The 22,097-nt window shown below is 42.8% G+C and overlaps 1 protein-coding gene across 3 annotated transcripts; it reads left to right on the forward strand.

The window, feature by feature from the left end:
* The first annotated feature begins 5,578 nt into the window (after window positions 1-5,578).
* LOC109909834 (cannabinoid receptor 2) lies at window positions 5,579-14,827 on the forward strand. Of its 3 annotated transcripts, XM_020508884.2 has the most exons (4): window positions 5,579-5,802; window positions 11,511-11,553; window positions 11,920-12,022; window positions 12,221-14,827. In XM_020508884.2, exons 3-4 carry the CDS (start codon window positions 11,950-11,952, stop codon window positions 13,318-13,320), a joined length of 1,173 nt encoding a protein of 390 aa, XP_020364473.1. In that variant the 5' UTR covers window positions 5,579-5,802; window positions 11,511-11,553; window positions 11,920-11,949; the 3' UTR covers window positions 13,321-14,827. The 3 variants fall into 3 exon arrangements, with proteins under 3 accessions (XP_020364473.1, XP_020364481.1, XP_031647045.1); XM_020508892.2 differs by lacking the exon at window positions 11,511-11,553; XM_031791185.1 differs by lacking the exon at window positions 5,579-5,802 and having other exon boundaries at window positions 5,837-12,022.
* The last annotated feature ends 7,270 nt before the right edge of the window (window positions 14,828-22,097 follow it).

Raw genomic sequence — 22,097 nt, forward strand, 5'->3', positions numbered from 1 at the left:
GCTGAGGTAGGTATATGTAGCTGCGCAAGCTGAGCTCTGACCAATCACAACAGGTCTGTGACCGAAGGACCAATCGGAGAGGCGATACACAGACGCATTCACGTCTGTTGCCAGACAGTTGACGCGAAAAGACAAACCTCCCAACTTAGGTTTCCTTTGTTATTGGAATTTCCATGAAGGAGTGGTAAAGCATCAAGAAAACCACAATTTAGATTCAAATCAAATAAAACTACTTGTATTTATCCATCAAACCTGACAGTCAATAGCAGATGCTTCGGAAAAAGTTAATACTGGTGTTCCAAATGAACAATTGACAAAATATGTCATGATATGTAGACCTACATTACTAAATCATTTGAGTAGCCTACACTAACCAGGTTTCCATACATTTGTATGCTAAACTGTTGGCTAGAGTGCACTTGCCACGACCAGAGTGGGCACATTCGCTATGTAATGTAAAACGTGTTGCGACAAAACCATCAGTAGAGTTGGAAATGCGATGGAACCCCGTTAAAATATGTTTTATTCGATACATGGGAATTGAACAGCAAAAGTAATTTGTGTCCACTACGTCATCACGCACAGCCTTTTATCAACAACAAGTCAATCTGATGGAAACAGGACTCGTGGGGAAATGCGCATATTGTTTATATGGAGGTTTTAGAATATTCGCATGAAATTCTGTTGCCAATTGGACGGAAACCTAGTTTGTGAGAGAATCTGTCAGAGATCAATTCCTACTAAGATGATGATATGATTGGCTTCTGAATGGTTCGGTATTATGTAATCCAACTCAATATCAGCCATGACAATGTATATTCCTGAATATTACAGCATTTCTTAATATATTTATAGTGGTTTTGTATTTATATTTTATTACGATATAATAATTTTAAAAAAGAAACAACATTTAACCGGATTTCCTGTAGTAGTGGGTGGGTGGTGATTCATGTGAAAGGAAGTGAGCAGCAGCAACAGGCTTTTGCAAGACTGGGCAAATTACTGTCATCAGTTACCTGCTAACAATGGGCCTACGTTGCAGTAATTTCTCAGATATTTGCTCAAGATGGTAAAAAAAAAGTCCCCATAGCTTATTCCCTTTATATGTTTGTTGTTGTGTATTTAGGGTTCAGGATTATTGACCATAGATCATAATGTGAAATACATTTTACTTGATTGTGTTAAACAATTTTGCACTCTCAATTAAACCCCACCCCTAACTGCATCACTATGGTGGCCCATATGTATATATCATTTTTTTGTTTGTTTTGGGGCTCTATAGTCAGCCACTGTCAAGATGTAGGTCTGTTATTAACAGTATTTTCTCACTTAGTATCTGTGTGTTCCATGTTGTCTCTGTTGTTTGATAAGATACTCAAATGACATGCCCCTAAACCTGACCTAATTTTACCGTTGCAAATGTTACCTAACGTTAACTTGGCTGGGAACATAGAACAACAAGTCCTAACATGTTACACTAGAAACCACAAAGCTTAGATTTATAAACCGTTTCCTGCCATCATACCACTAGGTGTCAATGTGCTGCATCCTCTCTGATAATATACTATCCATTTGTACACAGTGTCTGGTTCGTTTGGGGTAATTGCATTTGCCATTGTCATGGAGCTCTCTCCCAGCCGCCTGACAGTGGAGGTTTATTTCAGAACACGTAAGGAGATCTGATCATATTACACAATTATAGGAGGATATCTTCTGTTTTCAGAGACGAGAGCAGCACCTCAGACCAGACCTCAAACAACAAACCTTTATGAGGACAATAAATATGTCTCGCCTGTCTCTGATTTCAGCTTCCATGTTTTACATCAGAGCATGTTTCTAATCTGTGGTAATAGTACAGTGATGACAGTATACACTGTGTGTCTGTGACTTATTATAGAACCTACTGTTCTAGATTTTGAAGACTGGGTTTACGTGTTAAATATTTATAGCAGGTCCATGTCTCCGGGATAAAACAATTGTATAACGGTTACAAGGGATGAATTCCAACTGTGCTCGCCAATGTCTCTCACTGTAAAAAGAGTGCAACATTTTGCCTGTCTATCAACCCGTATACCTTGAGTGAGTACCCAGTGTGTACTACACACCCCTGTGACAAGTCCTTGCAAAGGTTGGGCCTCCTCAGGCCAGAAGCTATGTATGGAATTTAGGTCATTGGGAGGCTCTACTAGGTCACACAGGAGTATAGAGGTGGTACACGCAGGATGTCAAATAGCCCATGTTGTCAAACTCTCCTGACATGGGAACACAAGCAATCCCTCTCACCCTATTTTGGGCAAGAGGTTGGGTGTGTTTGTGTAGAATTAATAATGACTACAAATATATTGTTTTGTGATACATACAAAGAGCTGAAAGGAAAACCAACAGGCTGTTGCAATTGCGTTTTACATTAGGTAATCTGTTGTAAGTAAATAACTAACTGTAACACAATGACTTTGACTTTGTTCCATTCATCTGAAAGGAGGGAATAGGACACGGTCAGACTACACTTTAAGTGAGGGGTCATATCAGTGCCTTTTTTTCTCTCTTTAAGAGAGGCGGTGGGAGAGGAGGAAATTTGATCTTGAGACAGCACTCAGCATTACGGCCATAAAAGTATGAAACCTGGCCTGAAGCTATTTCTCATTGAATGTATAAGGAGAGGATACTTTTTGTATTTGGTTCTGGGTTCGGAGACCGATGTTATTTCGCTTATTGTATAACATTTAAAATCATTCAATGAATAACCATAAAAAGGTATAGTAGGTGCCAAATGCTGAGCTTGTGCACCTGTTGAGACAATGACAGAAATGAAAAAGTGGAGGAGCTTAGCTGCCTGCTTGTAATCAGATTTCCTCCCTCTGCCCAGCCAAATTGGTCAGGTCACCGACAGGGCAGTGAAGAGGAGGATAGTATACTGCCTTTAAATCAGACATAGTCGACTCTAGTGAGTGGGTCAATGCCGGACTAGACCATATTTTTCAGTCCAAATGTGTTCAATGTATTGTATAATGTGTGTGTTGTAAAGCGAAAATAGTAAAACATTCATTATTTCAGATTGCATATGGGCAAATTAGCTCTTAGAACCTGATTAGAATATATTAACACGTTATTAATTTAATATGTCCTAAACAACAGTTTCTTAGTTTTGATAGGCTATTGTAATTTCCTCCCCTGTGGGATTTTTAAAATGGATTATTTCTAGGCAACAGTACGCAACAAACTTCTGCTTGCCTCAATCATGCCACTTCCCCTACAAACTTTTACCATTCTTGAGTTCCCCCAGTTGGTATAGTAGTTGTTACAGATTGTGAAGAAAAACTAACTGGTTGTTAGTGAGTGTCGCCCCCTCTTGCTTAAAAAAAACATTACATCCTGGTTGTCACATCATGCACGACCATCATTTAGATGATGTGGTCATAGTAAAAAAAGAACATCTGTATTGAGTAATATGCAGGAAACACAACTTTTGCACAACGAGGGAATCTTGACACAATCATGCCACAAGGGACGAGCATAAAGAACAGATCATATTCAATTAGGTGTTTCGAGCTCTCAGTTGTATAAAAAAAACAATGGTACCATACTGAATAAAGGCTGCAGTACTTTAGAATCAGTGAAACGTCTATCATTATCAACCCCTGTGGAGTAAACACAATATTTCATTGCACTTAACAGGCCATTTCTGCATCACTTTTGGCTGGTTTATGGCTCGCCAGAGGTCACAGTCTCGGTCTTTTCTGTTCTTTAACCTTGTTTCCTCACACATCCTGAAACACAGCTCACTCTCACAGTGAGTGCTCCGTCTCCTCCCGAGGCACCATTTTAACTTTTAATGCGCAAATGGGATTGACAAAAAGGCAGAAAACATGAACGTGTTAGTACTTCAGGGACTGCATAAATGTCTAAATATATTGGAGAAATGGAAAGGTGAGGTTGGAGAGACCAACCTTTCCATTCATGAGTATTGTATGTTAGGAGGACATTATTTAAGACATTACAGAGTGATGGCCCGCCCTGAAATAAATCTCTTATGACCTTTAATCATGGCCTGTATGACTTTAGAACCTGTGGAATTTGTAAATGTAAACATGGATAGTAAAATGTGATGCTCAGCTCCTAAATGTTGAATCTATTTCAGGTATGGCTTCCCTTTCTTTTTGACTTCATCCTTCCCCAAGCAGTTCTCATCGTAGACCAGTGTCTCACTCTCACTCACTCATTCATTGACTGTTTCTGGTGAGGGGAGATAGGTGGAACTCACTGGCTTAGGTCATCAGTTTGGTCCATCTTCCGCCTACACCACAGCAGAACTGACACAAAAGAATCCACACCTGCCTTTATTCTTTTAGACTATGATGAGTCCATTCCCAACAATAAAGCGTTACCGACCCTTTAAAAAATATATATATTTTGCCTAAAATGACATACCCAAATCCAACTGCCTGTAGCTCAGGACCTGAAGCAAGGATATGCATATTGTTGATACCATTTGAAAGGTAACACTTTGAAGCTTGTGGAAATGTGAAATTAATGTAGAGCTCCAGAGTTCCTCTGCGGAGATGGGAGAACCTTCCAGAAGGACAACCATCTCTCAGCACTCTGCCAACCAGGCCTTTATGGTAGAGCGGCCAGACGAAGACACTCCTCAGTAAAGCCCGCATGGAGTTTGCCAAAAAGCACCTAAAGACTCTCAGACCATGAGAAACAAAATTCTCTGGTCTGATGAAACCAAGATTGAACTATTTGGCCTGAATGCCAAGCGTCACGTCTGGAGGAAACCTGGCACCATCCCTGCAGTGAAGCATGGTGGTGGCAGCATCATGCCGTGGGGATGTTTTTCAGTGTCAGGGACTGGGAGACTAGTCAGGATTGAGGAAAGATGAACGGAGAAAAGTACAGAGGGATCCTTGATGAAAACCTGCTCCAGAGTGCTTAGGACCTCAGACTGGGGGCGAAGATTCACCTTCTCCAAGCACACAGACAAGATAACACAAGAGTGGCTTCAGGACAAGTCTCTGAATGTCCTTGAGTGACCCAGTCAGAGCCCGGACTTGATCCCGATCAAACATCTCTGGAGAGACCTGAAAATAGCTGTGCAGTGACGCTCCCAATCCAATGAGTTTGAGATTATCTGCAGAGAAGAATGGGAGAAACTCCCCAAATAAAATGTCTAAGAACCTGTTTTTGCTTTGTCTTTATGGAACATTGTGTGTAGATTGATGGGAAAAAATACGAATCAATTTTAGAATGAAGGCTGTAACATAACAAAATGTGGAAAGTCAAGGGATGATGCTGTCGGAATTAGTACCTCGTTGCATGTTTAAAGTGATTAAAGTGACTGTTTAGAATGTATGTCTGTGTAAGTTTTGTTTCCTTGTTGCAGTGTCACAACTCAGTTGGCACAGTATGTTTCAACATTTGTGCTGACACTTATGCCAATGTCTCTGTGGACCAGTGGAGGCTGGTGGGAGGAGCTACAGGAGGACGGCTGGGATGGAATAAACAGAATGGAGTCAAACATGTGGTTTCCATACGTTTGATCTATTTGATACCGTTCCATTGATTCCATTCCAGCCATTAGAATGAGCCCAAAAAGCATGAACATGTTAGTACTTCAGGGACTGCAAACGGTCAGACATCAGTCTCTCTCGCTCTCTCTCCCTCACTCACTCTCACTCAGTCACCGACTGGTTCTGGGGAGTGGAGTTAGATGGAACTCAGTGGCGCTGTAGCAGAGGTCACCAGTTTGGTCTGTCTTCCTCATACACCACAACAGAACTGACAGAAAAGCATCCACACAAGGTAAGCGCCTGCCTTTATTCTTGTATTATTTTATACTACGATACAGTCCACCCCACACAGGGCAAAAACACTACTTTGTGGTTTCTGAGCATCATAGAGCAAATCATTATTTGCACAATCTGTTTGAAACCTGTTACGAGGGAAATGCTGAGCATGAGAGCATGATTGTTAGGTTCTGAAGCACAAAGCATGCTCTTCCTTAGGATTTTGCATGTATATAGATGTTAGATGATGCTGTCTGATGTTCAGTCTGTGACCCAGATCAGTCTGTGACCCATGTGTTCTGTTTTTAATAGCATTTATGAATTGGTACCTCATTGCATGTTTTAAAGTGACTGTTTAAAACGCATCCGTCTGTGACAGTCTTCTTGCCTTGTTGCAGTGTCACAACTCAGTTGACACACTATATTTCAACATGTGTTGAATTGTCTCTGTGGTCATACTGTAAATCTAAGATATTACCCACTCAGTAATAGGTATTGTGTACTTTGCATTCATTAAGATATGTATGATTGGTCCAAGTACCTTCGAGGAACAGAAAAGTTGTCTACTGTGAACTGTCAATCAAAGCATATTTCAGGTCCACACAGAGAGAGGAAGCCTAAGGTGGTGTAATAAGCAGAGTGCATATATTCCGTCATCTCCCTCAAGCAGATTTAGAAATATTGTGACTAAAGTCAATAAGGGTCTCTGTAAAAAGTAATTTACTTCCTATTTCTCCAGCCCCCATATTCCAAAATGTACTTTCATAAAGCAGATGTTTGTGATGGAAAAAATAGGAATGATGATCATTCAGAACCTCATAAAATGAAAACAAAATGTAAGCAAAAAGTGGGGCACTGGTGCAATGCCGTAAAAAAGTGATATATTTGCGTGGTTATGAACGTCCTATTTCTATAGACACAGCAGGGCCGTAACTAGAGTTCGAGTTTTAGCGAGGTTCTTCTTGAAATTTGAAGCTCATTGACTGCATTTCTGTACAATTTTTAAAAAACTTTTAAAAAGGCTATTTGGAGAACAGAAGAAAAAAAAACGAACAAAAATTAACCCAGCCATTATCACCTGCTGTAGGTTAATTTACCTATGTCGATTTACAAAAAACACCAATCCAACATTTACTGAGAGCTAACTCTGCAAATAGCACTACTGGGTGATTTAATGAGTCATAGTCAATCGATCAATAACATAATAATATTCTTAGCAAAAGGTGATCATTTTGAATGTACAATCTGTAGAAACTATGAGAATAGAAAGGTTCATAACCTTTTGTGAAACATCACAGCACAGAGTAAAAATATATGGCAGCTAGAAATCAACTGGATGGTCTTCAAAGACAGATGGGAGGGTTAGAGGGATGCTGAATGCTGAGACGAAAAAAAAAAAAACGATAATTCATGTAAATTATACTGTCTGAAATGTATGTAGTATGTATTAGCTGGAAGTGGAAGCAATAGGTATTGTTGTCCATTAGTTTACTCCAAGTAGGGAAGGGGTGGTAGGTTTAGGGGGGAAACATTAATAAAGGAAAATATAAAACATATATTTAAAATAATATATACAGTTGAAGTCGGAAGTTCACATACAATTAGGGTGGAGTCATTAAAACTCGTTTTTCAACCACTCCACAAATCTCTTGTTAACAAACTATAGTTTTGGCAAGTCGGTTAGGTCATCTACTTTGTGCATGACACAAGTCATTTTTCCAACTATTTTTACAGACAGATTATTTCATTTACAATTCACTGTATCACAATTCCAGTGGGTCAGAAGTTTACATACACTAAGTAGACTGTGCCTTTAAACAGCTTGGAAAATTCCAGAAAATTATGTCATGGCTTGAGAAGCTTCTGATAGGCTAATTGACATCATTTGAGTCAATTGGAGGTGTATCTGTGGATGTATTTTTCTGGAGCTCTGTCTGAGTGACCATTGGGTTCTTCTTTCCAGATTGTTCAGTTTGGCCGGCCGGCCGGCCAGCCAGCTCTAGGGAGAGTCTTGGTGGCCTCCATGTAAGAATAATGGAGGCCACTGTGTTCTTGGGGACCTTCAATACTGCAGAAATGTTTTGGTACAATTCCTCACATCTGTGCCTCGACACAATCCTGTCTCTGAGCTCTACGGACAATTATTTCAATCTCATAGCTTGGTTTTTGCCCTGACATGCATTGTCAACTGTGGGACCTTATATAGACAGGTGTGTGCCTTTCCAAATCATATCCAATCAATGGAATTTACCACAGGTGGACTCAAATCAAGTTGTAGAAACATCTCAAGATCTCAAGGATGATCATTGGAAACAGGATGCACCTGAGCTCAATTTAGAGTCTCATAGCAAAGGGTCTGAATACTTATATAAATAAGGTATCTGTTTTTAATTTTTATACATTTGCTAAAACTGTTTTTGTTTTGTTGTTATGGGGTATTGTGTGTAGATTGAGGAGGGAATTAAAAAAAATATATACATTCCAGCCTTATTCTAAAAATGTAACAAAATGTGGAAAAAGTGAAGGGGTCTGAATACTTTCCGAATGCACTGTATAAAGGGGATTTGAAATTATTCAGACAGTTATATTGATAGAAGTCACAATCTATCTGCAATATTAAAGCTGATCTACCTGGCTAAAATAAAAATAACAATACAAGAATAACACAGCATATTAGCTATGCAATTGTAATGTTATACCCCTAAAATAGGGAGAAATATGAGAAATGATTCACACTGACACATAGCATCAGTAACGAAACCAAAAAGTATTACATATTTAAAACAGTATTGTTTGCATTTGGCCTGAATGCCAAGCGTCATGTATGGAGGAAGCCTGGCCCATATCCCTATGGTGAAGCATGGTGACTGGGAAGAGAAGAATGGGAGAAACTCCACAAATACAGATGTTCCAAGCTAGTAGCTTCATACCCAAGACTTGAGGCTGTAATCCCTGCCAAAGGTGCTTAAACAAAGTACTGAGTAAAGGGTCTGAAAACTTATGTAAATGTGATATTTCCAGTTTTTTTTATTATTATACATTTGCAAAAACCTCTTAACCTGTTTTTGCTTTATCATTATGGGGTATTGTGTGTAGATTGATGAAGGAAAACAACAACAATTTAATCAATTTTAGAATAAGTCTGTAACGTAACAAAATATGGTTAAAGTCAGGGGGCCTGAATACTTTCCAAATTAACTGTATAGTTTGTCTGGAAGTGCGTATTTACCAGTTGTGCACTTATTCTCCAAGAGTCAGTTTTTGTTTGACACGGCAGGTGTAGCGGGATGGTCAAGTTGACAAAATTGCCTTTCAGCCAGCATCTCACAAATAGTGTTTTCGTCTTCGTGTGGCTATCTGGCAGAATAGATGCTGTGTTTCATTTTCCGTCTTTTCGCAGGTCAGAGTGCAGATTGGACACTTAAAAGACACCACCATCTAACCCTGCACCTTTACACTATCCCCAAAACCCACCACCCCATCCTACAGCTTTCTCCCTAAACGATCGTACACCAGGACATTAGCCTGGGAGGATGGAACCCCTTTGAAAACCTCATGATGATCTTCTGCTCTAAAATCTGCTGCTGCAACTACTCGATCTATCTACATCAGCGCAGCGCAGTTGATCACCATGGCTATAAAACACAAGAAATCCAACCTTACTGATCCTCTCTGGATCCCTCTCTTCAGGCCTACTCACTGGCGGGCTCCCAGTCGAGTCACTCACCCTCCTCTACTCTCTTCACTGCCACAACATAGGACACTTTCTGCCCCACTGTAACTCTGGCCATCTCAACCCGTCGCTCTTACACAGGGCACTTTGGATCACCTGCTGCGTGGGCACCCCCACAGTTGTCACACGGTGCCTTCTTTATCCCAACTGTACACTTCCTCTGACTATGTCCTCCTAAACATTTCTCACATCGTGGGAACTCCCTTCTACAACATGTGCGAATTCTTGGCACCTAAATCACTGTAGCGGGTTCGTAACATAGGCCTTCACGGAATAGCAACTATAACTTAACCTCTGTGTCAAAGCTCAACAAGACAGACAAGGTATTCTCAGTCTCGCCATTTCAACCGGTTCTACGTCGCACCAAATGACAGGTGTCGCAAACACCAGGAATATTATTTTTCATTTGATCCACCTCTACAATCAACGTTACCCCACTGATCACTCCTTTTAGCGGCGCCCTGCTCCAGAGAGCAAAGCACTACACAGGTTGCGCCCTCTTCCTCTGGGCTGAGGATGCACAAAAAAAAGAAAGAAATTCCACTTCTCACAACTTTCACAGATCTAACTGTTCCCAGTTTGTCCTTTACCCAGCTTGGCAGAACAGGCAAAAAGCAGGAATCCACTTTTTCCAAAAATCTCACTCCTAACCGGATCAAAATCATCTCCGGCAGGATTCACAGAGCAAACGCTGGAAGTCTCTACCACACCTGTCGCCGCAGGTAGGCCCACTTACTCCTGGTCTGGCTCAACTTCAGAGCGCCAACTGACTTCATTTTGAGATCCTAAAGGTTCTCAAGGGAGCATGTAGGTTTGTATTCAGGAAACAAAGTGTGTGCACAGGAAACAAATGATATATTCTGCACTTCTGCATTGAGGAGTAGAGGGGTGTGCAGTGAGTTTGCACAATGTCAGCAGAATCTCTAGACTAGTTGCCTATTGAGCCGACTGCGAGCTGGGGTAGTTTGTTTCACTTCAGGGAGGCAAATCCAGGGTGAAACATTATTCCACTTGTTCCCATAAACGCAAGCGCGATTAGAACTCAGTCAGATCAAGAATATAAGCATTTTGCATGATTAACGCTGCAATATTTCCACTTTGACCCGTAAAATCACTAGGAAATCAGCTCAAAGTTATTTTCATTTTGGAAATATGTTCCTAAGTATTCCCACGCATATATAGAGAGACATACACCTTCCTAATATTGAGTTGCACCCACTTCTGCCCTCAGAACAGCCTCAATTCGTCGGGGCAAGGACTCTACAAGGTACCAAAAGTGTTCCACAGGGATGCTGGCCAAATGTGTCCCACAGTTGTGTCAAGTTGGCCCGATGTCCTTTGGGGGAACATTCTTGATACACACGGGAAACTGTTGAGCTCGAAAAACCCTGGAGCGTTGCAGTTCTTGACACACTCAAACCGGTGCGCCTGGCACCTTACCACCATACTCAGTTCAAAGGCACTTAGACATTTTCTCTTACCCACTCACACTCTGAATGGCACTCAGTCTAAGTCATGGAACGAGCAGGGGTTCCTAATGTTTTGTACACTGTGTATGCGATCATATCCCAATGTAATCAAGGTTTAAAATTATTTTATTTTTGTCAAATACTGTATCTATTTGGGCTACTTGAGGTCAATTTGCAGAGTACAAATGAATTATAATTATGTTTCGGGACCCCCGACCATCCGCTCATGAAGAAATTCAGCCCATGGCTTAATGTAATTGGGGACCCTTGCTATAGTGCATAGAGAGGATGAGGATATGCTTTCCAAGCTCAGTCTGACTGTACTAGACCTTAATGACCATGGCCTGGTGAGGCCCAACTCAACACTGTCTTTCTAACCTAATGTACTTCCATCGACAGCTGGAAATGATGACCAGAAGCCATCTGCACGGCTCTTTCCACCAAGCCCACTCATGCGGTTTACTATGAATCACATCGTTGTCTCCATTAATTACAAAAATATATGCATTTGTTTTTTCTCAGGACGTCACCACCCAATTCATTCACTTCAAGTGAGAGCCTCAAGGTCTGTTTATGTCTACTGATAATGCGTTTGTTTTTACTGTGCCTCTTGAGGTGGGCTAGAAGGGATGGATTTTTCTCTGCTGTAAATAGACAGAGTATTGTTTTGAGGTGATCAAACAGGTCCCCGTGTTTAAATGGTTATGCTTCCACAGAATGTCTGAAGCTTGTTTTTGGTGGATTTCAATTTCTTCTAATAGGAATTTATTTGATGCACCATTCAGGAAGTTCTGTTTAAGTAATCAGATAATGTCTCCATCAAGTGGTCATATGTGGTACTGTCTGATGACTTGTGACCCATCTGAATTTCTATGGGTAAATACAGTATGAGAACAATGTTCATACATTTCCTCTCTGCACCTCTAAGTAGATCTCAGAGCTAACCCCTGACCTATAAGAGATGGATGGATGGGACAAGCCTGTAGGGGCCATAATGTCCGAAGACAATGGCAGCACCCCCACATCACCTCTGGGTATGTATATTAGAATATTGTCATCATATTTTAAATTGGATAACTTATAATACAATAACGCGGCTCCTTAAATATTATTTGATATTAAAAATAAATATGACATATTATGATGATGATGATTGGTAATGTGAGTTCACATTGGCTTATGTTTTATGGCAGCCAATCACTGATGTCTGAATTGTATTCCTGTGTCAACAGTTAACCAGTCCTGTGCGGACCGGAAGTGCTATATGGTTCTGCATGAGGCGGAGAAGACAGCCATCGGCTCCATCTGTTTCCTGGCCGGACCCTTCACTTTCCTGGAGAATGCGTTGGTCCTGGGTGTGATCGCCACCACCGCCACCCTGCGCCAGCGTCCCTCCTACCTTTTCATTGGCAGCCTGGCCCTGGCCGACGTCTTTGCCAGCTGCTTCTTCACCACCAGCTTCCTGGACTTCCACCTGTTCCACCGCCTTGACGGCCCCAACGCCTACCTCTTCAAGCTGGGCGGGGTGACGATGGCTTTCACCGGCTCGGTGGGAAGTCTTCTGCTGACTGCTCTGGACCGCTATCTGTGTATACATCAGGCGTCGAGTTATAAAGTGGTGTTGACGCGCCGCAGGGCCCTGTTGGCTCTCCTTGCCCTGTGGAGCGCCACCATCCTCATCTCCTTCCTCCCTCTGATGGGCTGGAGGTGCCCCACAGGGCTCAACCCGCCCTGCTCGCGCCTCTTCCCATACATCGACCACCGCTACCTGGCCTGCTGGGTCAGCTTCATCCTGGTGCTGCTGTCACTCATCCTGGGCGCCTACGCCCTGATCCTGTGGAGGGCCAATCGGCATGAGGCATCCATGACGGGCCACCAGGGGGTGCCTACCCGTGGTCAGGCCCGCATGCGGCTGGACATTCGGTTGGCACGTACCCTGGGCCTGATTCTGCTCATCATGGTGGGCTGTTGGCTGCCGACCCTCTCCTTCATGCTGGCAGACGTCTCGGTGCAGCTCATGCGCATCCAGCAGAGGGCCTTTGCTTTCTGCAGCACCATGTGCCTGGTCAACTCAGCCGTCAACCCACTGCTGTATGCCCTGCGCTGCCGGGAGCTGAGGTTGGCACTGATGCGGCTATTGGGGGGCCTGAGTGACAGGCTGGGGTGCTGCCAGAGGCACGTAGGGGGAGACACGACCACTACCCTTCCCTTAGGCGAGAGCAACAGCTGTAGCGCTCACTCCGAGAGTGAGGCGCCCAGACTCGTTAGCTGCCGACCGAACACAGTCTCAGAAATGGTTGGCAAGCAGCAGCTGGACATGACTGGAATATGAGAAGGGTTGAGAGGCTTACCATATATCAGGGTTATAGCAGTGTTGTGAACTTGTGTTTCTTCTGTTGTGTTCATAGCGATAAGGAGGTAATGTCTCTAAAATGAACTGTGATAACAGGGACTAAAACAAAGATATCGACCATGTTACCATAAATTGTGCTGACCCACCTACAAGCCAAGTCAATCAGAGATAATATTATTTTATTATTTGTCCAAGGTACATGATAGATTTATTATTATTTATTTTTTTACAATGTGAAATATCCCAAATGAACACCTTTGGGAAAACAACAGCATTGTTGGGGTTGGCAGTGTAAATGTAGATAGCTATGTGTATCCTATGCTTGTTTTCGCTTGAGTGTCTGTCCTTCAGCGTCCAGAAGAGGATCCTGACGGGTTCCCATCTGCACATAAATACCTGTCCTGAATAGAGGCCCTGTGGGTTGTAAACAATGTCCACCACATTGTGACTGCAAGCAGTGTTGAGATCAGAGGTGTAGGAAAGGCGGAGCCTGGGTGATTCCAATCAGAAAAAAAAAGTCTACTCTGATTTTGTATTATTTATTTAAAAAAATGTATGCTTTTTTATGCTCTTTACTTCTCAGTGTTCCAAATGGAACATAGTGTTTGCATATTTAGGTAAAAAGACAAATCAGAATTCATAGCAAGCAGTACACTGGGTTAGTCAGATTTGATTAAATATAACGGAACAGATGACATGGAATGACATCACATGTCAAAAAGAACTGAAAGCCACACCCCCAATGAGCAACGAATATGACTGCATTGAGGCATATGTCACTGTGCTTCTATGGCTACATGCACCATGCCACTACCTATTTCATTTGTTCATTTAGCAAACAAGACAGCTCATAATCCAGTGCCTTTATCAGTCAACACACCTATATGTTAGCTTTAAAAATCCTACATTTTCTCTCAGCTTCATGGCAAAATGTGTAGAATAGCATGAGATGAGCTAAAATAACTGCACATGTTCCTCTCTATCCTATGGCAAAATGTGTAGAATTGCAGGAAATGTTCTTTAAAACAGCAACATGCCAAAATGTGTAGAATAGCGTGAGATTAGCTATAAACTGCACATTTGTCTCTGTTCCATGGCAAAATGTATAAAATAAAATTGGGGGCCCAGACAAATTTCTGCAGGCCCACCCAACAACAAATTTCTGGCTAAGCCACTGGTCGAGATAAGTGGGGCACAGGTCAGAAAGATAGAGTCACACAACACAGAGACTAGAACACTTTTTTCTATAGAACACCACAAAAGGCAACAGTTCACAAGTCATTTCAGTAGATCGATCACAAAACAATCAAACACAAAGGTAGATGTTTTGTCTTGTAGATAGTCGAAGTAAAATAAAATCTAAATAACATTTGAACGGTTTTTGCTTACCTACGGGTCCTTTTCCAACAATGCAGTTTCTTTTTTTATTTGGATTTATTTTATTGATACGAGAAATAAATACGCAGTGAATAACAATAACGAGTTACCATGAGTCAATGTGCATGGGTACTAGTCTAAGCTCTAAGAGATTTAAAGTAATGCCTGGGTATACATATACACTGCTCAAAAACATAAGGGAACACTTAAACAACACAATGCAACTCCAAGTCAATCACACTTCTGTAAAATCAAACTGTCCACTTAGGAAGCAACACTGATTGACAATAAATGTCACATGCTGTTGTGCAAATGGAATAGACAACAGGTGGAAATTATAGGCAATTAGCAAGACACCCCCAATAAAGGAGTGGTTCTGCAGGTGGTGACCATAGACCACTTCTCAGTTCCTATGCTTCCTGGCTGATGTTTTGGTCACTTTTGAATGCTGGCGGTGCTTTCACTCTAGTGGTAGCATGAGACGGAGTCTACAACCCAAACAAATGGCTTAGGTAGTGCAGCTCATCCAGGATGGAACATCAATGCGAGCTGTGGCAAGAAGGTTTGCTGTGTCTGTCAGTGTAGTGTCCAGAGCATGGAGGCGCTACCAGGAGACAGGCCAGTACATCAGGAGACGTGGAGGAGGCCGTAGGAGGGCAACAAATCAGCATCAGGACCACTACCTCCGCCTTTGTGCAAGGAGGAGCAGGAGGAGCACTGCCAGAGCCCTGCAAAATGACCTCCAGCAGGCCACAAATGTGCATGTGTCTGCTCAAACGGTCAGAAACAGACTCCATGAGGGTGGTATGAGGGCCCGACGTCCACAGGTGGGGGTTGTGCTTACAGCCCAACACCGTGCAGGACGTTTGGCATTTGCCAGAGAACACCAAGATTGGCAAATTCGCCACTGGCGCCCTATGCTCTTCACAGATGAAAGCAGGTTCACACTGAGCACCTGACAGACGTGACAGAGTCTGGAGACGCCGTAGAGAATGTTCTGCTGCCTGCAACATCCTCCAGCATGACCGGTTTGGCGGTGGGTCAGTCATGGTGTTCTTTGGGGGGCCGCACAGCCCTACCAACCAGCAAGAATTCCAGCTCTCACAGACCTGTTAGTTTTTCTTTAAGAATCCCTCCTGTTCTCCACTCATTACCTGTATTAACTGCACCTGTTTGAACTCGTTACCTGTATAAATGACACCTGTCCACACACTCAATCAAACAGACTCCAACCTCTCCACAAAGGCCAAGACCAGAGAGCTGTGTAAGGACAGGGATAAAATTGTAGACCTGCACAAGGCTGGGATGGGCTACAGGACAATAGGCAAGCAGCTTGGTGAGAAGGCAACCACTGTTGGCGCAATTATTAGAAAATGGAAGAAGTTCAAGATGACTGTCAATCACCCTCGGTCTGGGGCTCCATGCAAGATCTCACCTCGTGGGGCATCAATGATCATGAGGAAGGTGAGGGATCAGCCCAGAACTACATGGCAGGACCTGGTCAATGACCTGAAGAGAGCTGGGACAACAGCCTCAAAGAAAACCATTAGTAACACACTACGCCATCATGGATTAAAATGCTGCAGCGCACGCAAGGTCCCCCTGGTCAAGCCAGCGCATGTCCAGGCCCGTCTGAAGTTTGCCAATGACCATCTGCATGATCCAGAGGAGGAATGGGAGAAGAGCTTTTTGGTCTAAACTCCACTCGCCGTGTTTGGAGGAAGACGAAGGATGAGTACAACTCCAAGAACACCATACCAACTGTGAAGCATGGAGGTGGAAACATCATTCTTTGGGGATGCTTTTCTGCAAAGGGGACAGATCGAGTGCACCGTATTGAGGGGAGGATGGTTGGGGCCATATATCGCGAGATCTTGGCCAACAACCTCCTTCCCTCAGTAAGAGCATTGAAGATGGGTCGTGGCTGGGTCTTCCAGCATGACAATGACCCGAAACACACAGCCAGGGCAACTAAGGAGTGGCTCCGTAAGAAGCATCTCCAGGTCCTGAAGTGGCCTAGCCAGTATCCAGACCTGAACCCATTAGAAAATCTTTGGAGGGAGCTGAAAGTCCGTATTGCCCAGCGACAGCCCCGAAACCTGAAGGATCTGGAGAAGGTCTGTATGGAGGAGTGGGCCAAAATCCCTGCTGCAGTGTGTGCAAACCTGGTCAAGAACTACAGGAAACGTATGATCTCTGTAATTGCAAACAAAGGTTTCTGTACCAAATATTAAGTTCTGCTTTTCTGATGTATCAAATACTTATGTCATGCAATAAAATGCTAATTAATTACTTAAAAATCATACAATGTAATTTTCTGGATTTTTGTTTTAGATTCCGTCTCTCACAGTTGAAATGTACCTATGATAAAAAATGACAGACCTCTACATGCTTTGTAAGTTGGAAAACCTGCAAAATCGGCAGTGTATCAAATACTTGTTCTCCCCACTGTATATATATACGTATATATTTTTTTTCTTCATATCCCTTAAATAGTCAATCGATTTCTTCTCTTCAACTCCCAGTCTCCTGTTAAAGTGACAAACTGCACTGCTTCCAAGACAATTGTGTTTACTTTGCAGCCTTTGAAACAAAGTGTTGTGTGTTTATAGTCCCACCTCCCTCAAGAGGACAATCCTTCTGAACAGAGATGACAGCCTGGAGACAGGGAGTCTGCCATTTCAGGTCAGAGAACAGTGGGAAAAAAGGACTGACAACATGGTTTATGTGAGGGGGTGAGATGGCAGAGACTAGATTGAGAGAGATACTGAGTCATTTCTGGGAAACAATTAAGTACCTTGCTGTGATTATTTTCAACCATTTTAATTGAAAGTAAACAAATAGCTTCTTACCAAAGAACAATTTCTCAAGCAAGACTTTTGCAACGACTGTCTGGGAGTGGTCTGAGTGGAAGGGGAAAACCGAAAACTAGCTCTTATTGGCAGAGAGGTTTCAAACTCTCTTTCTTATAGATGGGTTGTCTGACAATGTCACAAATTATGCGCAGGCATTGATGTGGCCAGAATGACTGGAAGATATTGCTCTCCATAGCAGAAATGACTGGGTGATCTCGCACTGCTTGTTTCAAGCAGACCACAATAGTCCTCTTGCCCATGAACACCAAGGTAACCTACCTAAATGACTACCGCCCACATAGCACTCACAGCTATAGCCACGTCGAAAGGCTGGTTTGACTCACATCAACAGCATCTTCCCAGACACCTCCAATTCGCATACCACCCCAACAGATCCACAGATGACGCAATCTCTATTGCACTCCACACAACCTTCACCCACCTGGACAAAAGGAATACCTACTTTATGTAAGAATGCTGTTCATTGATTACAACTCAGCATTCAACACCATAGTCCCCTCCAAGCTCATCATCAAGCTCTGGACCATGGGACGGAACATCTACCCCTGCAACTGGATCCTGTACTTCCTGACGGGCCGCCCTCACTGCCTGAGAGGGTAGGCAACAACACATCTGCAACGCTGGCCATCAACACGGGGGCCCCTCAAGGGTGTGTGCTTAGTCCCCTCCTGTACTCCTTGTTCACCCACAACTGTGTGGTCGCACATAACTCCAACACCATCATCAAGTTTGCTGACGAAACAACGGTGGTAGGACTAATCAACAACGATGATGAGGCAGCCTTCAGTGAGAAGATCAGAGACCTAACAGTGTGGTGCTAGGACAGCAACCTCTACCTCAACATCAGCAAGACAAAGGAGCTAATCGTAGACTACAGGAAATAGAGGGGCAAGCACACCCCCATCCACATCGATGGGGCTGTAGTGGAGTGGGTCGAGAACGTTCAAGTTCCTCTGTGTTTACATCACTAATGAATTAACATGGTCTAAACACACCCACACCATTGTGAAGAAGGAACGACAGCGCCTCTCCCCCCTCAGGAGGCTGAAAAGATTTGGCATGGGCTCTCAGATCCTCAAAAAGTTCCACAGCTGCACCATTGATAGCATCTTGACTAGCTGCATCACCACTTGGCACGGCACCGGACCACAAGGCGCTACAGAGGGTGGTGAGTACGGCCCAGTACATCACTAGGGGCAAGCTCCCTGCCATTCAGGACCTCTATACCAGGCGGTGTCAGAGGAAAGCTCCAACAATTGTCAAAGACTCCAGCCATCCAAGCCATAGACTGTTTTCTCTGCTACTGCATAGCAAGCGTTACTAGTGCACCAAGACTGGAACCAACAGGACCCTGAACATAAGACTGCTAAATAGCTAATCAAATGGCTACCCAGTCCGTCCCCTCGCTGGGCTCGAACCAGGGATCCTCTGCACACACAGAAAACTGACACCGACGTAGCATTGTTACCCATCGCTCCACAAAAGCTGTGGCCCTAGGTCTCAGCGTGAGTGACGTCACCGATTGAACCGCTATTAGCGCGCACCACCGCTAACTAGCTAGCCATTTCACATCGGTTACATATACACATACATAACATGCATACTGATGCCACACACACTCACCACATAAGCTGCTGCTACTGATTCACATGTGCTGGTGCTACAGCTCAGTCTATTATCTATCCTGTTGCCTAGTCACTTTACCCTTACCTATGTGTACATAGCTACCTCAATTTCCTGGTATCCCTGCACATCGACTCTGTGCTGGTACTCCCGGTATATAGCCATGTTGTTTGTACTTGTTATTCGCAGTGTATTTATACCTTGTGTCACTATTTCTAGTAAAATAAAACATCTTTATCTTTAACGGTGCGGCAGGTAGCCTAGTGGTTAGAGCACTGGGCCAGTAACCGAAAAGTTGCTAGATTCGAAACCCCCGAGCTGACAAGGTACAAATCTGTCGTTCTGCCCCTGAACAAGGAAATTAACCCACTGTTCCTAGGCAGTCATTGAAAATAAGAATGTGTCCTTAACTGACTTGCCTAGTTAAATAAAGGTTCAATCAAATAAAAAAATGAACTGCATTGTTGGAAAAAGACCCTTAAGTAAACATTTCACTGTTAGTCTACACCTGTTGTTTACAAAGAACATTTGATTTGAAGCACTGTTTTGTTATGATTATGAACGGTCCAATAGGTAGCAACAATGACAAGAAGCTGCCATGTGGGGAATCGTAGGTGGCTCATTTCAGCAAGTTGTATCTTGTTCTTAATACCATGTCTTGTTTTGCGGTGTTTTGACTTATTTCATGTCAATGTTAATATGGCTCAAATTCGCCAGCTAGCTAACCAACAACTGTAACAATGTATTTGAGAGAGAATAAGTGCTCATTGTGCAAATGTATTTATGTTTTCAATAAACATTTGGTGACGAAATATAGTTTAACCCGTCTGTTTTGCCCCATAGTTGCACGTGTCGGTTTTGTTGCTAAACAACCAACCCATTTAATGGTCTATTAACTAATTTACTGCCTGGTGATGTCACCATGCAGGCAGGCCAAAACTATATTTTTAAACAGCTCCTACATTAAAAGGGCATTATCATAATTTTAACAATTCCAACCTCATAGTGTGGAAATATATATATATATATATAAAATACCCAGGGAAATCAAGTTTTTGACTGCACTGGGCCTTTAAGGCAAGGTGGCAGAAAAGATGACCACGGATAACAAACTCATGTCAATACATAAAGCACGACCCTCTCAGGTACTAGGGACCAGAAACACAATGGATAACTCACTAATGATTTGACTTCAATGTTTATGTGCAACCACACATTAGATTTTACACTCTGAATAAAAATATGAGGATATATGAATCTTAAAGGACACATTCAATTGCTCTGCAGAAAAAGAACACAAAGCCTGTAGATCTACATTGTGCCAGGCCCAACTAACGCTTTTTGGGGGGTGAAGTGCTAAAATGTCAACTTGATTCATTTAGCTGAGAGCCTCCTCAACTGTGCATCACATGAATAAATGTGTCTGGTTTGAGCTGCGGTATCACCCCTTCTATCCACACACAGTGAGCTTTTTAAAACTGTGATTTATTTCACCTTTATTTAACCAGATAGGCAAGTTGAGAACAAGTTCTCATTTACAACTGTGACCTGGTCAAGATAAAGAAAAGCAGTTCAACACATAATAACAGAGTTACACATGGAGTAAAACAAACATACAGTCAATAATACCGTAGAAAAATAAGTCTATATACAATGTGAGTAAATGAGGTGAGATAACAGAGGTAAAGGCAATAAATAGGCTATGGTGGCAATACAATATAGCAATTAAAACACTGGAATGGTAGATTTGACAGTAGATGAGTGTGCAAAGTAGAAATACTGGGGTGCAAAGGAGCATAAATAAATAAATACAGTATGGGAAGAGGTAGTTGTTTGGGCTATTTATAGATGGGCTATGTACAGGTGCAGTGATATGTGAGCTGCTCTGACAGCTGCTGCTTAAAGCTAGTGAGGGAGATAAGCGTTTCCAGTTTCAGAGATTTTTGTAGTTTGTTTCAGTCATTGGCAGCAAAGAACTGGAAGGAGATGCGGCCAAAGGAGGAATTGGCTTTGGGGGTGACAAGTGAGATATACCTGCTGGAACGCGTGCTATGGGTGGGTGCAGCTATGGTGACCAGCGAGCAGAGATAAGGCGGGACATTACCTAGCAGGGTCTTGTAGATGACCTGGAGCCAGTGGGTTTGGCGACGAGTATGAAGCTTGCAGCTACTACACATTGCCTCAGTGTCAGTGACCATTGAGGATCACTTAGACTGCGTGAACTTCTAATAGACAATGGTAGAGAGAAAAGTCATGGGGAGAGACCTATAATGACATGACATGCTAACGTCCATCATGCAAAAAGAAGCCTCCCCTGTGTAGTGGGCTCTAGGCTACATTGTACACAACGCATTTCACATGTAGTGTCACAATGGACTCACAGTATCTAATTAAATGCATCACAATTAGCAAATGTTTAGGCTGTATTCTTGCAGACAGTGGCATATTAACCTATGAGGAGCCTTAGCCAAATCTATTAATTTGTGGTGCATAGGTTTCCCCTGTGATATTCTTTGCAATATTGAAACAAACATGGATGAAATAATATGAGGGCAAAAAGCAAGAAGGGAGGTGAGACTGCAAAGTAACCAGAACTAATGAAATTGAACATCTAGAGACAGCAAAAACAGACTGGCACTCAGGCTATCATGCTTAACCGTCACTCATTGTCGTGTTTGGTTTGACAATAAACAATGTAGTTGGAAAGAAAGAGCACCAACAGATCTGGTGCTCTTGCACGAGTTGCTCAACATTAATTTAAAAATACATCATTGATGGGAAGTGAAGGGACATTTGAAATGCCTTTGGTTTTCATTGATGTATGTAAAGAGGGAATATAGTGTTTTGACATGATAGACAACAGATAAACTGTGGCCTACC

Source organism: Oncorhynchus kisutch, linkage group LG2 (assembly GCF_002021735.2).
Source record: "Oncorhynchus kisutch isolate 150728-3 linkage group LG2, Okis_V2, whole genome shotgun sequence".
Taxonomy (NCBI): domain Eukaryota; kingdom Metazoa; phylum Chordata; class Actinopteri; order Salmoniformes; family Salmonidae; genus Oncorhynchus; species Oncorhynchus kisutch.

Bases quoted from the DNA above. Each gene is read 5' to 3' on its own strand.
- LOC109909834 (XM_020508884.2), top strand. From the start codon at position 11,950: ATGGATGGATGGGACAAGCCTGTAGGGGCCATAATGTCCGAAGACAAT. The intron at 12,023-12,220 runs GTATGTATATTA...CTGTGTCAACAG, and splicing joins CACCCCCACATCACCTCTGG to TTAACCAGTCCTGTGCGGAC.